This window comes from Mytilus californianus, unplaced genomic scaffold, assembly GCF_021869535.1.
Source record: "Mytilus californianus isolate M0D057914Y unplaced genomic scaffold, xbMytCali1.0.p SCAF_8, whole genome shotgun sequence".
Taxonomy (NCBI): Eukaryota; Metazoa; Mollusca; class Bivalvia; order Mytilida; family Mytilidae; genus Mytilus; species Mytilus californianus.
In genome coordinates this window covers 28,612,977-28,630,290 of record NW_026262734.1, presented here as the reverse complement: position 1 = coordinate 28,630,290, position 17,314 = coordinate 28,612,977, and the positions used below count along the sequence as shown (strand labels likewise).

Here is a 17,314-nt window from a genome sequence, read left to right as displayed (position 1 = left end):
CCTAATTCCTAAACGGTTTGAGCCATAACCCCCCAAAGCAAATCCTAACCATCCCTTTGTGGTATGGAAACTTGTAGTATAATTTCAGAGAGATCCATACACCGTTCCACAGTTATTGTCTGGAAACTAGAAAATGCTCATTTTTGGCCCCTTTTTGGCCCCTAATTCCTTAACTGTTGGTACCATAACCCCCAAAATCAATCCCAACCTTCCTTTTGTGGTATTTAACCTTATGGTCAAATTTCAAAAAGATCCATTCACTTAAACTAAAGTTAGAGTGCGAAAACCAATATGTATTCGGACGACGACGCCGGACGACGACGACGACGACGACGACGACGCCAACGTCATACCAATATACGACCACAAAATTTTTTTGCGGTCGTATAAAAACTGGAAAAGGGAGATCCTAACCTAACAGATATATATATTGTAGTGGATCCTTTTCACAGATAAGAAGTTTTTAAGCAATATAATATATATATATATATATATATATATATATAAATCTTTATTTACATCACTCCCTAAAATGCATAGGTTGAGATACATACACGTACAGAATTCAATTGAAAAATCATTGCAAAATATCTTAACTTTTGTCAGACCTCACTTTAATGTAAATAAATGGGGAATGTGTCCATGGGACACAGATGATGCCCCCGCTTGCATATAACGTTATAAAGGGACATAACTCAAGAACAGTGAAAGTGACGCTACCCAAATTTGTACTTGATCTGAGTTTTGTGGTAATAAGCATTGTGTATAAATGTCATAACATTTGGTTGAGGCAAACTAAAGTTAGAGATCGGAAACCAAAGTTAGAGGACGGACAACGGTAAATCTTAATGCCCCCTTCGCTACGGCAGGGGCATAAAATAATGTGATAGCACCAAAATTCTAACTACATGTATGTTAATCCCTGTTCATGTACACTCAATATTTATCTAACTTGTGATGAAAGATTGTCCAATACTTAATGTTTTTATAATGTATTTCCACATTTAAACTATAAGTTAACCTTTTAATTGCATTTCCTATCCTATATACAAATTTATATTGACTTACATCTTGCTGCTTAGGAGCCACTCGACATCTATAACATATCCATTCCCCAGGGGGTACATCATCTTCTTCTAAAGGAGGATTACTGCAATCAAATAGGATCAATATAAATTTTATTTGTATATCAGTTAACGTTATCATAAAAAAAAAGTCAATCTTGAAAGGTTGATAGTAACAAGATACTTGTGCTGTTTTGAATTTCTTGTTTTATAAAATGACTCAAGAGACAAGCACTCTACCATGAGACCATGAGGCAGTTCAAAGGACATTTGAAAATGAGAGCCAATGGATGATTTTTTTAAACTGAAATCAGATCATGTAAGCATATTCTTACCTATATGTAGACATCAAATTTTGTTGCAATCTGAGGAATCTGGCTATCTTGAAAATGGGAATGACCAAACAAAATCTACACATGGAATTAATTTAGGATATCATTTTCTATTAGATATCATATTTTGTTAAAATCCTAGACAATATAGATAAATAATGAAATTAGATGGCCATTTTTAAATGTATGTTGTTGTGTAGTTTATTACACTTAAACATTAGTTTTTGTTGAATCTTAACTTAAAAATTTTGTGAATTGATTATATATATGTTGTAAATTCAGAAATTATAGCTTGCATTTATTATTGCGATTTTTGAAGAATGGACAATAATGCGAGACAAATTATTGTGATATCATCAGGAAAAGCTGCATACTGATAAATGCAACAGATATCATGATACTAGTTCTTATTATTGCTATACTCACCCAGTCGCATGATTCCCATTAATAAAAACCTTGCAATAATTATTTCTGAATTTACAGTATTATATATAACCAACAAAAAAATTTCTGAATACAAGTTTTGTTATATTTTGACAGTTCTTGTCTTGTATATGTCATTTCAGAGTATTGTAAAAATTAATTATGTTAATAGTTAATAGCTAAACATTCATTATCCCACACTTATAGAATTGAAAGGGATAATACAGTTGTGTACTTGTTAAATAAAGAAATCTGCTTGAAATGTTGTCATCTGAATAATTAGTCATGTACATTTAATTGTATGAAAATTGTGATACTTGGTTTACCAATAAGCAATAATTATTTAAAAGTCCTATTTACACATGCATATGTTACAAAACAATAATTATATATATATATAATAAGTTCAACTTTTACTAAAAAACAAAAGCAATTAATGCTTGAAATTTAGAAATTAAGAAATTAAAGTATCAAATTAGTGCCTTAGGCAAGATGAATTTATAAATCATTTCTTGATTTATGATTGCTTAATGTCCAGTGGTAAATATTTCATGCATTTCCAGGACGATTTCTTCATTGAAATTTTTAGCCTTTCCTTTCAAACTAAATGGTGACCTTGTATCCTTGTCTATGGTCTTTGGTGGATAGATTTCTCATTGCAAGGATGGAAATCAAAATATTTAAGTGGTAACCCAGATCAAGCAAAAATGTGGAAACAATAAGTAGCCATTGGCTACTGGGCATTTGCAAATTTCCATCCCTGCTCATTGGAAATCATACTATGTAAATCTCTCTATCTTTCTATCTTTCTATCCATAATGAGTGAAAAGTTCTTGCACAACATGTATTGCTAATGTATTACATTTGTAATAGATCATTCAGTTTTCATAAAAATATTCATGACTTGATCCAGTTTTTCATATTGCCCAGTATTATTACCCAGTAAAACCATGGTTTTTCCAAGTTTTTCCCATTGGGCTTGGCAATATTCGTAAAAATCTAGATTTTTGCCAACCATGTTCATGATGTTTCATTGGAAATTTGACCTTTTTTTAAAAGATTAAGCAATCAATATTTATACATGAGTGTTTGATTGAAGTCATCAACATCCCATTTGTTTAGTTTAAACATATTTGTTCTGCTAAATTTAGGCCAAATGCATAGGACACAGGTAAAACAAACTCATGAAGTCTATTCCAGAATACAATAAAATGGAAATATAACAACATGAGCATGCATTTAAAGAAAACAATTCATCAAATATAGTACATACTATGACACAATGAGGAATGAAAGGTAGTTTCAGTGATGGTGAGAATGATGATGATCAGAACATGTCAGTTTTGAGTATATTTCCCATTGAATTGACTCCAAATATAATAAACATAATTGATCAAACTAACAAATGGTTTTATACCCAAATATTACTAATGAGAATCATCATATGCAATAAACTCATTTGATCTCTGGTAGAGAGTTGTCTCATTGGTAATCATATCTCATCTTCATATCTCTATATTTAAGTAATACATTATATCATGATTTAGTTGTTAGAAACTTAGTCAATGCAAACATGATAATGAGGCTGACCTACAATTTCACAAATGTTGATTTAATGAGCCCCATATGGAATATGCTGGCAACGACCTTTTTGGCATTTGTCTAATAAAATTAAAATGAGAATTATACTGTAACAGCAAAAATATCCAAGTTCAAGCCTTTCCCTTGTCTGTAAAAAAGTCAAAAAAAAATTTTCTTATACAATCTGATTGATTTATTATATTTACCCTGGTGTAAATAGCACCTCCACCCCAGTTCACACAGGGATAATATTTTGCCCAAATAAAAAAAAATGTTAAAAATATAAAAAGAAAACTTAAAAAAATATTTTTGCCAAAATTAAATTGTTTTTCCCCCAAAAGAACTTTTTTTTCAAAGTTCACAAAAATTTTACAAAAGGAATGCTTCATAAGAAATTAATTTGATATATTGGTGAAATCAGGGGTATACAGAATTTTACACCAGTGTAAAATTCTGTATACCCCTGATTACACCAACTACTAATCGTCCATCTGTCATGCCTGTATTAATTGATTTATTTAAACTAGTATGATTAAGCCTGGAACGATTCATCATTATACTAATTACAGATATATATATATATACATATTTGCATGTAAATATATTATTTAAAATCAGATTTATACTTGTATCCTTACAAAATTTCACACTCTATCTAATTAAAAAGATAGCGTTTGACGTCTTTAGCCGAACAGTTTTATCATTTTTACTTTATTATATTCCTGTGTGCTGGTCCATATTATGGACGCCATTCTTTGCTCCTTTCAATTGGGAAAAACGGATAACAAAAAACAATATTTTGGAGTTAAGTATGACGTCCATTTCCACTGAACTAGTACACAATTTTATTTAGGGGCCAGCTGAGGACCATTTCTGGGTGCTGGATTTTGTCGCTGCGTTGAAGACCCATTGGTGGCCTTCGGCTGTTGTCTGCTCTATGGTCGGGTTGTTGTGTCTTTGACATATTCCCCATTTCCATTCTCAATTTTATGCTACTTTATTTCCTTCTTGGATTAATTTCTCAAAACCAAAATGATTAATAGTACACTCAATTGACAGCAGAAGACCCTGGAACTATTTTTGTCATACATGTACATGTAACCAATCAAAATTCATGAGTATGGATGTTACAATAATAATTCCCGGACTTACAAATGGATTTAAATAGCAAAATATTTTTTAATGATATGTGTGATTCACAGATGTAGAACTCTGCCTTAAAACTGTGATTATTTGAGAGGACTAGCACATGTAGCAGACCACCACTAAGTACCCTCTATAGATTTCTATGACAAAAAAGACTGAGTTCAACACTTGTGAAACATACATTTGTAAGGCCTTGAAAAAAAATACCTATCTTTCTGCGAATCCTTCCTACCCTAATATTTAGTGTCTTCACTTAAGATTTTTTTGTCATTTTTGAACAATCACCTGTTTAAACCAGTCAAAAACTTTTGAAAATATGAAATTTGTTATCTATCCTAATTTTTTTAACATGTAAGCGGAAACACAGGTTTTATTTTTAAGTCCCAACACATACATGTAAATTACACCTGTCCAAAATAGACGATTCATGTACACATCTTCTATATTATGTATGCAATCACTGAGAAGTTTGATTAATGTTAAGAAAAAATAAATGTGGATAGTGTCCACATGTGGACACAGATGATGCCCCCGCTTGCATATCATATAGTTATAAAGGGACATAACTGAAGAACGGTAAAAGTGACCCTACCCAAATTTGAACTTGATCTGTGTTTTGTGGTAATAAGCATTGTGTATAAGTTTCATAACATTTGGTTGAGGCAAACTAAAGTTAGAGATCGGAAACCAAAGTTAGAGGACGGACAACGGTAAATCTTAATGCCCCCTCCGCTACGGCGGGGGCATAAAATAATGTGATAGCAGCAAAATTCTAACTACATGTATGTTAATCCCTGTTCATGTACACTCAATATTTATCTAACTTGTGATGAAAGATTGTCCAATACTTAATGTTTTTATAATGTATTTCCACATTTAAACTATAAGTTAACCTTTTAATTGCATTTCCTATCCTATATACAAATTTATATTGACTTACATCTTGCTGCTTAGGAGCCACCCGACATCTTGCAATTTTTCTATTTACAAAGGGACATAACTCTAGAACCGTTAAAGTGACGCCACCAAAATTCAAACTTGATCTGTTTTTTGTGGCAATAAGCATTGTGTATAAGTTTCATAGCATTTGGTTGAGGCAAACTCAAGTTAGAGAACGGAAACCAATTTTGGGACGTACGTACAGACGGACAAGGGTAAAACTTAATGCCCCCACTGCTACGGCGGGGGCATAAAAAAAGTTAAATCTACAGGTGTGAGCAAACCAGGTACCCTCTTCGGATGGACAGAAAGGAGTGTTTACTAAATCTCCACCTCCTTGCCAATACAAATAATGGTTGGTATTAACTTTATTTTCTCAAGGACTCAAAAGAACATAAAAGTAAGAGTAAACTAAGATCCATAACTTTTTATGACCTTAAAACTGATGTGTAAAATCAAAACCTATAATGGTATATAATTCTACATTTTTTATGTCTCTATCAATCAGTTCATTTTATAATGTTCACATTAAATTATCCAAGCAGTAGATAACATGTAAATTAACAAAGAAATTATAATTCAACTTTAATTATTCATAACCTTTTCCCTAATTACTGAACTTAAATCTAAATTTATATCTTAATGATAATAAAATACCAGTTCTCAAGACAAAATTATGATTAATGTGTGTCTGGTCCATATTGTATATTTCTATGCTTCACTTGAAAATGTATGTCCTTGATCTTGTATTAGTTTCATATTGTTTATTATTAATTAAGGTTAATTTTCTGTTTCGTATTGTTTATTATTAATTAAGGTTAATTTTCTGTTTCATATGGTTTATTTTTAATTAAGGTTAATTTTCTGTGAGTAATGAAGATGTGGATTCTCCCAAAAAAAAAATGTTGCTCTTGGGTCTTATTAAGACTACAAGTCAATGTTAACCTTTATATAATTCAAATATTAAAATGTTCAGTTTGGAAGGATGCCAAATCTCTTTATGTGTATGTATGTACAGCATGTACAGTGTACAAATGTACACATATTAAACTTTATCATGAACAACATTTATCTTATCTAAAATTCATTGCAAAGATCAAATGAGAAGGTGATTTGACTAAACTTGAAATAAGCACAGAAAAATGAAAAACAATTGACTTAGCCAGGGACAAAACAATTTTCTCCACATGTGTTATTAGTGCTAATTACTACTTTGCAAATGTTACAATCTTCTCCAATGTATTACAATTTTCAACTCAAGTGCTGTACATGTATTTTCCCTTCATTACCTCAAAATATGTAGTCAGTGTTTGTTTTTACATCTTTATTTTCACAAATAACACAAAAATAGAACTGAATACAATGTACATGTATGTAGTAATTACAATTCCAACACTTACATTGACTAATATACCTTTAGTTCAGCACAGGACTTCCAAAAAATATTTGAGCAAGCTGCACATTTTATGTGTGATCCCGATTTTAATCCCTTAAGACTTAGTAACAAAAAGCAATTATAGTAATCAGTCGGCCATCATATAACCAATGATTGACATTAAAAAAACGATATTAAACTTTACTTTGATATAAATTCGATGTTCTGAAGTAAACTGTTAAATGACAGTGCTAATTCGAAGTGTGCAACATTAGCGTACTAATATCTGCCTTACTCTTTTTTTGTGCAAAATAACGTCAAAAGCTTTACTTTTGTTTTTAAAACGCACATTTGCCTAATACCGGATGTTGACTTGACAATGATAAAACATGGACCAGAGACGGATATGTAAAATCCATGTACGTTTTCAAAGCATGATTGAGTTTAAGTAGCTCTTTCCACGTTATTTCTTCAAGAAAATACTCGAAATGAACCTTAGATAAAGGTATCAATGATAATTTTAACATTTTTGAAAAATTAGTATGCATATTATTAAATTTCCCACCTGGGCACATGTGTACTAGTTCAAACAACGTTTCTGACGATTTTTGGTTTAAAACCTTTTTAAATTTTTCATCAAATCATATTTATAAACGTATTTCTGATAATTTCAATCTTTTTGACTAAATTTATTAGATGCAGACTGCTAAAATGTAAGAAAATAACTTTGAATAGACCGATCAATGTCCGGTACAAAATAGCTTACCTGTTGCCTGAACAGGTAAATTTTAGCCGTCTGACAACTAATTTACCTTGATTAAAATGAGGGTTTGTTTTTTTTATAGTACTTATTCATCATGTCACTTTTATGACCGGAAATGTGTGTCTGTTTAAAGGCAAAAGGTCGGGTCAAAGAGATCGCATAAACTATTTAAATTATGTTAAAATGTATTGACCCTCTCTTAGGAAAACCTTGAAAACTAAAAGAAGATTCTATAAATAAATCTATAAATGTCAAAATATATGACCGTTTTGGAAGCCATGGTTCAGCATGATCAGTTCTTCAAGAGAACGTTAAATAAAATATTTTGTCCGTTTTAAGTTAAAAAACTTTTTTGCAAACAGTACTCTTATCATGTGGACAACAATGATGGCCAATGAGCACAAAAATAAAGTTATATCTCTCTATTTTCAAGTTATGATAACTTGCAATTTATAAGAGGTGCTACACGTATGCTGAAAATTCTGTGAAAATTTCTTTTGCGAATAAAAGGAAATTAAAACAGCAAACAAACAAAACAACAAGACATTAAATCAATTTTCATGTCCAGAAATCTGAAATCACATACAGTTATTCATGTTTTCTATATTAAATGAGTACTTAGTATGGCCAAAGATGCCAAAGGGACATTTAAACTCATAAGTCGAAAACAAACTGACAACACCGTGGCAAAAAAAGAAAAAGACCAAAAGACAAACAACAGTATACAATAAACTGCTTCGCTGAGCGCAGCTAGACACGCCCGCAGAGGTCCAACCCTGAACAGTTGGGGCAAAAATGGACACAATATTCAAGCTTGATTCAGGTCTGAATTTGGATTGTAATTAAATATTTGACATATTATAGGTTTCTGAATAAATGTAGTCAAAAGAACTTGAAATTGGTTATATGAATTGAATTTATATTCAATTAAAGATTTCTTGCTGTTGTGCAATACTTAGTAAATCTGTTGTCAGACTATAAACAAATAAAGTTCAGAGTTCGCGAAAACTTATTTTGACCCGTCGGTCATGGGACCGACAAAGCATGATTATTTGTCAGTCCTACAAAATTTTAGCCAGTCCTACAAAATCTGTCAATTTTATCCTGAAATAAAATTAATAACATATTTTATCGAAAAATAACTTTATTAATATTAGTTTTATTCTTCGCACCCACAGGCAAATTAACAATGAAGGACCAGTTCAGGAGGTCTTCTGATTGTTCTTATTTAAAGTCATCTTCACTATCCATTTCATCATCTGAATCACTTTCTCGGCTGTTACAGTATTTGTTTGCTCCATTGTAGGGTTCAATCGCCGATTGTTTGCCAGGGATGGCTCTATGCACAAATTTAGTAGGCCACGTGTAGATCGCCGCTTTGGTTTGTTTATAATAAATCCGTAAACCAGTACCGGAAATTGGCAGCGGGTACATCTGATAACCGATGTAAACACTTATTGGAAACAGTTGCGGTACATCTAATAACCGATGTAAAAAAGTGCCGAAATATGTACTACAACGGCCGTTTTTACATCGGTCATCGGGACCGGCACTAGCCTTCAAAATACTGGTCCGAGCCTCATTTTGACCGACAGGACCGACAGGACCGACCATTTTCGTGAACTCTGAAAGTTCATTTAATTCTCAATGTCATAATAGAAATTTATGAAAATAAAAAGGGAGCTTACATCAATAGATATAAACAATTCACCAAAGTTTCATGAGAATTGGTGACAGCATTTTTGAGTTATTGTCCAAAAACAGGAAAATCACCCCTTTTTTTAATGAATAAAACCCCATAACTCAGAAATGTAAAATGTAAAATTCATAAAATTCTAAAGGGAGCTTACATCAATACATACAAACAATTCACCAAAGTTTCATAAGAATTGCTGAAAGCATTTTTGAGTTTTTGTCCGAAAACTGGAAAATCCCCCCCTTTTTTTATGAATAAAACCCTGTAACTCGGAAACGTAAAATCTTAAATTTATAAAAATCGAAAGGGAGCTCATGTCAATAGATATAAACAATTCACCACAATTTATTGCAAGTTGGTGAAAGCATTCTTGACTTATTGTCCGAAAACTGGAAAATCCCCCTTTTTTGAATGAATAAAACCCCATAACTCGGAAACGTAAAATCTAAATTTTATAAAAAACGAAAGGGAGCTCACGTCAATAGATATAAACAATTCACCAAAATTTTATGCAAATTGGTTAAAGCATTTTTGCGTTAATGTCCGACATGTTGACGACGGACAGAGGTATACCATAATACGTCACGTAAACGGGCGTATAAAAACCCAACATACAAAACTAGAACGAGCAACAAGAACCCCAACAAAATCCAGGGGTGATCTCAGGTGCTCCGGAAGGGTAAGCAGAACCTTCCCATATGTGGCACACGTCATGTTGCTTGTGTAATTACAAACCAAATGAAAGTCTAAGTTGGTAGGTCACATTCTGGGAAAAGGAGGACGGGATTGTGGTTATGAGGATTGGAACATATTTGTTGTCATCTGAGAAACAGATATTACATAACAGCCAACCAACTCATGATGGTGTCCGTTAAATTTTCTATGGGATGATTTCAACTTCACCACTCTTAACTATTCGTCTAATACATGTAATAGCTTCCTTGTGAGCAGCAACCCTCTATCAAGGAAATCGTGATAGAAAACCTAAGCCCTGGAATATTCTATCAACTGGGAGATATAAACTCCATTTGAGGTGCTGCTGGAATGTTGCTACATAGAAATGGAAAGTTCGCAGTTGGGAAGCTGAAATCATCTCTTTGTCATTAAGTTTTGTTTTCAACCGACCCTCATTGTCAATTTCTAATTGTAAGGCAAACTATGAGGCAGACATACGTAACTGTATCTGTTGTACTTACTGACATTGAAGATGGAACGATGCTGGACATTTGTCACAACAGAGAAGGTCACCTCCTTCTTTACAGCTGTCACAAGAGTCATGATTGACTGCACGCCCTGGTCTACGATATTCTCGCTCCTCACGTCTTTGGCGCCGTAAAGTTTCTTCACTTACTGGAGGAGATACAAGCTTCTGAATCTCCTAAAAAAATAAAAATGGATAAAGTTCAATAACATTGTATGTACATGATCATGATGATGTATAAACACTCACTTAATTCACAGGGTAACAGTCCACAGGATGACATGAGACCCTATCCAGACACATTATTCTGACTATAGGTGAACCAGTCTTTGTTCTTACTCCTATATGCTGCATGCTTACCGCAGCAGCAAATACCATTTTTTAATAAAATGCTCGGTGGGGATAAAATTATGGAATGAAATTGGGCCTGAATTGGTAATTGTGGTTTATGGGATTGTTATTCTTAGTGGTTGGGATGTCATTTTAATTAGATTTGTGAATTTGTGGTTAGAATTGTTCTGAAAAGTTCTATCAAAAAGTGACACTTATGTTGTGTGTTTAAGAGTGGATTATAATTAAATTTTGGTTTGAGTTATTTCCCTTTGAACAGAAATGTCAATATTGAGGAAATTGTTTTAATGTATATGTGGGAAATGTTTAAATTATTTTTGAAGTGGATTGATGTTTGAATGAGAATGATGATAATTTGATAATTTTGGTGATGCATCTTTTTACCTGTTTAAAGTGCAGAAGACAATTGATGTGATGTTATGGGGGAGGAGGTAATTTGTCATTGTTCTATTGGTTTTATGTTTGACTTTGATCATGTTGATTGATAGAATGTTATTTTGAATTATTTATTCAATAAATTTGTATGGACCAAAATTCCAAATACACAGTAAGCATCTCAAAGAACCCTAATACTTCAAGATTATTAAAACCTCATTGAAATTAGTCAGAAATAAGCAATTCAAACCAAGTTTAAATAAACTGTTAACATAGAGATATGTCTCACCTTTTTATATTTTTGATAGTAAAATGCAAATGTTGAAATTAAAATAGCAATACATTAACATGCAAGTTTTATGCAAAATATTCAAAGTCAATTAACCATGACTGAAGGCACATGGCCAAAAAAATCCATGGAAATGAGATGTGCCAATGCTAATACAGCTGCATACCAAATATCATTGACCTACCACTAGTGGTTCCCTATAAACTGACCTAATCACAAACTAATACATATAAACTAAGCAAAAGTTTCAAAAGTCAAAATAGCGGGGCTGTAATGAGATGTGCCAATGCTAATACAGCTGCATACCAAATATATCATTGATCTACCATTAGTGGTTCCCCAAAAACTGACATAACGACAAACTAATACATTGTTGAAGACAATACTGACGCCAGAAACAGCAGACTGTACCTATGTCTCACTTTTTGACTACCTTAATTCATGTAAAAACATATTTTCAACTTTTGGGATTATTATTCTTCTGTTATCTATGCTTGCATCTGTAGTTATTATCATAAGAATACGGATTTCAATCATAGTTGGTCAACTCTGACCCATGGTTCGTATAAATTTGTCAATGCCAGATGAAGAAAAATTTACAAAAATAAACAACGTTTGAAAAGCCAATTAGAAAGGAAAGTGATGTTAATCAAATGAAATCAATGTGGATAGTGTCCACATGTGGACACAGATGATGCCCCCGCTTGCATATCATATAGTTATAAAGGGACATAACTGAAGAACGGTAAAAGTGACGCTACCCAAATTTGAACTTGATCTGAGTTTTGTGGTAATAAGCACTGTGTGTAAGTCTCATAACATTTGGTTGCGGCAAACTAAAGTTAGAAAACGGAAACAAAAAATTTGTACTTGATCTTAGTTTTGTGGTAATGAATATTATGTATAGGTTTCATAATGTTTGGTTGGGGCAAACTTAAGTTACAGAATGGAGACTAAAAATTTTGCAATCTTTCGATTTATAAAGGGGCATAACTCAATAATGGTTAAAGTGACACTACCCAAATTCAACTTGATCTGTGTTTTATCAGTGGAAGTCAAAAATACATTGCATTGTATAAAGCATTGATTGTAGTTGATTCAACTATAATCATGGACAAAGGAAGATAACTCCAATTTTAAAAATAACTTGATATTTAGAAGAAAATAAAATTTTGCAATTTTTCCATTTATTAAGGGGCATAACTCTAGAACGGTAAAAGTGACGCCACCAAAATTCAAACTCGATCTGTGTTTTGTGGTAATAAGCATTGTGTATAAGTTTCATAACATTTGGTTGAGGCAAACTTAAGTTAGAGAACGGAAACTAAAAATTTTGCAATTTTTCCATTTATAAAGGGGCATAACTCTAGAACGGTTAAAGTGACGCCACCAAAATTCCAACTTGATCTGTGTTTAGTGGTAATAAGCATTGTGTATAAGTTTCATAACATTTGGTTGAGGCAAACACTAACGGGGGGGGGCATAAAAATGAAACATCAATTAACTAAAGGCAATTTTCATCATGTTCTAATGAAGAATCAAATTTATTTTGCCAAAAATTAGAACGTTTTAATGAATGCTCTTCAGAAACAAGTACCTGAAGTGAAAGAAAATATTTCATGAAAGTTTTTTTTTTAAATAATTATATACCATCAATCTGCAAAGTCAATGCTTTCACTGTATTTTAAAGAAATTAATTTATGTCTTTAAATCTCTTACATATAAATGGGTAGTTGCTGTTTCATTATTTTGCCAGTAACCAAAGCAACTGAGGCGACAAGATATCGATTTTGACAGTCAAAAGTCGATTTCTTCGCCACAGTCACCCGCTAGCGTGAGCCCTGGTACACAAGCCTAAAATTTGTTCATACTTAACAGGGCTCACGTTACCAGGCGACTAGGGCGAAGAAGTCGCTTTCCCAGACCCTCAAAAGCGAAAACAACTCGCCCTGTTGTTTACGATACTCGCTTTCAGTCGCTTTCGTCATCGACAATATTCAATTTTTACCAAGTCGATGAAACAGCAATTTTTCATTTAAAAGTAAAGAAATTTAAGGCATACACTATTTATTTTCATCAGAAAAGAGGTTAAAGCATTCATTTTAAGTTAATAGCATGTTATTTTTATAAAAACAATTTTTTATCACTTCCGGTCTTTTCCCCTACTAGAGAGCGTTTTCAAATCATTCTAACATTCAACAAATAAGTTGTTACTTCATTCGAACTTGATGAAATTTGCCTGAAGTAAATTTGTTATCCATGTATTGCATTAAAAACATCATATTCCTTTCCAAATAGCGTGTCAAACATCGTTTATTTTTGTAAATTTTACTTCGTCCGACATTTAAATTATTGGGCATATTATTGTACTACTACGGATCGGAGTTGGGATTTCACTGGAAACGGACCAGCTATGACCGAAAACCGGATTCTTACGATAATGATTACAAACACATGAATGGCACTGCTGACAGACAAAAATTTATCCCAAAAGGAAAAAAATACGCTTTCTACATGCATTAACATACTTTTGTTTAGATCTTCTTGATTAATGTATATATTTCCATGTATATGCATAGTTTCAATTTATAACTTAAAGTTGCTCAACTCTGGGACTATTACACTTATATAATTATATTATGTCCAAGCTTAACTGTTAAATTTATATATTTTTTTAATGAGAAATACTTAATTTCATGAACGTGCAAACAGAGTAGTTTTTTAATTGAATTTTAAATGATATAACAACTTTCTTTTTCATTTTGATATAAAAAAAAATCCTTTTTATTATTGCCAGATATTTAATTGTTTTTTTCTGACAAGAGGACTCATATGATTGTGCAACTAAATATGATAAAATTAAACAAGTTATTTTAATTGTATATCAAAGGTACAATTTAAACAATATAAAAAAAAAAATAAGATACATATTATTATGGCACTTAATGTATTATAGTAAAAACCAAACATTGTAGCACCGCGAGCAAACAAGCACTTCTCTTTCAAATCTCACCACTTCTCCCTCTCAATTTCAAAAAGAGAAGTCACTTCTCCCTATGATTCTGAAGTAGTGTGAGCCCTGACTTAATATATAAGATTAACTGTTGGCCAGGCCCATAACAAGTAAGAAATAAATGACATTTAAGCATATTTTGGTTCTGTGTGAAACAATTTGTCGAAACTAGCCATGGCATAATAAGGGGATGCCTTTTTGATGATATCTTGTCTCTTTATCAACAATCAAACCTGTGTAGTTTTTTTTAAACCAAAAGTTTTCTTCAAGTTTTGCAATCAATTCAACGATGTTGAAAAAAAAGTTTGATCAATTAGGCACTGTTTATTTGGACCCTAAATAAAATGTTTTTATTGACAATCACAGTCTGTGTATTAAACATGGTACTGTTAAATAAGTTCTTTCATCTCATCCTTTGATATAAAATTGAGAATGGAATATGTTTATTTTAACGACAAAATGAACTATTTCATAAAGAGTTACTCCCCTTATTTTTAGCCTTTTTGAAATAATAGTGCTGAAAATGTTTTTTTTTCAGTAAAATAGTGGTTGCAAAATATTAAAATAATGTACATGTTTACTTTTATTTGTAAAAAAGTAAAAATAGAAATAATACATTGTAAATAAGAGATAATATCTTCAAAACAAATGATCATGATGATTTTAAATCAGTGTGATATTTATCAAAAGGTCTTAACCATTTATTGATAATGAGTTAGTGCCATTTAACTAGTTGTATTTATCACAGAAGCTTCACAGAGGTTTAGTTTCTCTTCCATAACTTTAATTTAAGTATATTCAGAAAACCATATCAAAGGGAAAACATTGAACACAAATACTCCATTAAAATGTATAAAAATGTTGTCATACACAAAAACTCCCATGGGAATTTTCAAATAATTTGGACATGCGCACAAGATCTACAACAAGTGTTCTCCATATTTTAAAGAAAAATTTAAGAAAAGTTGACAAACATCATAACATACAAGAAATGAGTACGAGTTGGTAACAGTGGAACTTCAGCTTGGTGAAAATAGGGCACAAATTGGTTGAAAATGCGTTGTTGTGTACCCCTACAAAAAGGCCCCAGTAATGACAAATTGTGAAACAATTCAGGTCACTTGTTAAATGCATAATACTTGTCTTAATGTTGCAAAATAAAAATAAAACAGCATTTATATATATCATGCACACAGGCTATATGTATTTACTTGCATACATGTGTACATTTGTTTACAGAGGCTTTACATGTTTAAGTTAAGACAACATATGTGTATATCAAACAATGTCAATTTTATGTTTAATTTACTTTAAATATAAAAAATATGGATTTATTAGATTAGTGTCGGCCATGTTTGCATCTGGCAGCCATGATGAATTTCCAGCTTTTTAACTTATTTGGTTATATTTTTGATGAATTTCTAGCAGTAACAAACCTCCATCAATCCACCAGATGTGTCCAAATCGTATTCAACAGCTGCCATTTTACAATAATGAATGAATACTCTAACAATTATCTGTATGGTTATCTTTATGTCATCAAAAACCAATTATTTCCATTATGTCCCAAAGAAATGGGGAAAAGTTAACTTCGGTTGCCATGCGAAAAATTGAAGATTTTCATATAAAGGAGCAATATTTTATCATTATAATACATTCATTAGGAAGCTAAATTCCACAGTTGATGATTGCTGATCAGTTATCGATTGCAAACTTAAACCCTTAGCAGAAATTCGTCTTCATTTCAAATTCGCTAGCCTGTAGCCGTCTTCTTGGCGCAATATGTCGGCCATTAATAATACGCATGCGTATAAGTCTGGATTTCTTCAATGCGTTTGCGCATTTGGTGGTATCCGAACAGCGGAAGTTTATAAGGTGAAGGTCAAAATTAACGCGGGTAAATCTATTATCTCCCATTTCACATGCAATTAAATATTTCAAGGTTTTATCTTAAACATACTATATGTATTAAATACTTTAAACGATAAACGTCTATCCATTTCATATTTTCATATATCTTAAAGTAAAGCTTTAAGAAAAAAAACCGTGTCTATTTACTATAAGTGAAGATTTTTCGTTTTAAAGGGAAAACTTTTATTAATTTCAATTAAAAAAATAATGTCGATCTATAAATACTTGAAAATATATTAAGGTTCATTTTTCAAAATTATCTGTCTTTTTATCCATTAATTTGAGGTAGTTGTTATCTTTGAAAGAGGGGGAAGTTCGTGTAAATGACTATTTATATGACTTTTTTTTTCCAAAAATAAAACCACAGCAAAATGATTTTGCATCTTAGTGGTAAGGCCATCAATTATTTTTAAATTTTGCAAATTAAGACAGTAATTGATTCACTAGTCACTTATATTTATCTTTATATTGATCTTCATGTTGTTATTGAGGACTTCGTCCTTTTATTATTGTTTGTGTACTGTGGCACTACTTTAATCTAGAACGGTTTTATTAAAGGGTGACAGCAGGTGCTACTTGATGAGCTCGGGAGGTTATTGGTGCATGTTTTTTTTTACTGATCATCATACTTTTCTGTAATCAGATATTCAAATTTCAGGGAATCGTATCATGATCCGATTTGGTCATCAGATACAAATTAGTGGGAAATCGTATGCTTCTTTTTGATGATTTGGGAAAAATTCTACATACCCCCCCCCCCCCCCCCCCCCCCCGAAAAAAGAACTTTCCGCCATGTTGTAAAAGCTCTTTTAGCATAAAAGTGCGTATACAGTATAGACCAAAATCAATCATGCT

At 32.0% G+C, this 17,314-nt stretch overlaps 1 protein-coding gene across 3 annotated transcripts in view; it reads right to left on the bottom strand.

The window, feature by feature from the left end:
* LOC127710529 (PHD finger protein 12-like) overlaps positions 1 to 16,336 on the bottom strand; it is a 48,075-nt gene extending 31,739 nt beyond the window's left edge. For 2 of the 3 annotated variants that reach the window (XM_052216457.1, XM_052216458.1), the window contains exons 1-3: positions 15,985 to 16,336; positions 10,516 to 10,697; positions 1,069 to 1,150 (exon numbers count right to left, since the gene is read on the bottom strand). In XM_052216457.1, the coding sequence (XP_052072417.1) occupies positions 1,069 to 1,150; positions 10,516 to 10,697; positions 15,985 to 16,032 (312 nt within the window). In that variant the 5' untranslated portion in view covers positions 16,033 to 16,336. Of the gene's footprint in view, positions 1 to 1,068; positions 1,151 to 5,486; positions 5,765 to 10,515; positions 10,698 to 15,984 lie in introns of those variants that run through there. The other variant, XM_052216459.1, reaches the window with a different exon arrangement.
* Positions 16,337 to 17,314: the final 978 nt, after the last annotated feature.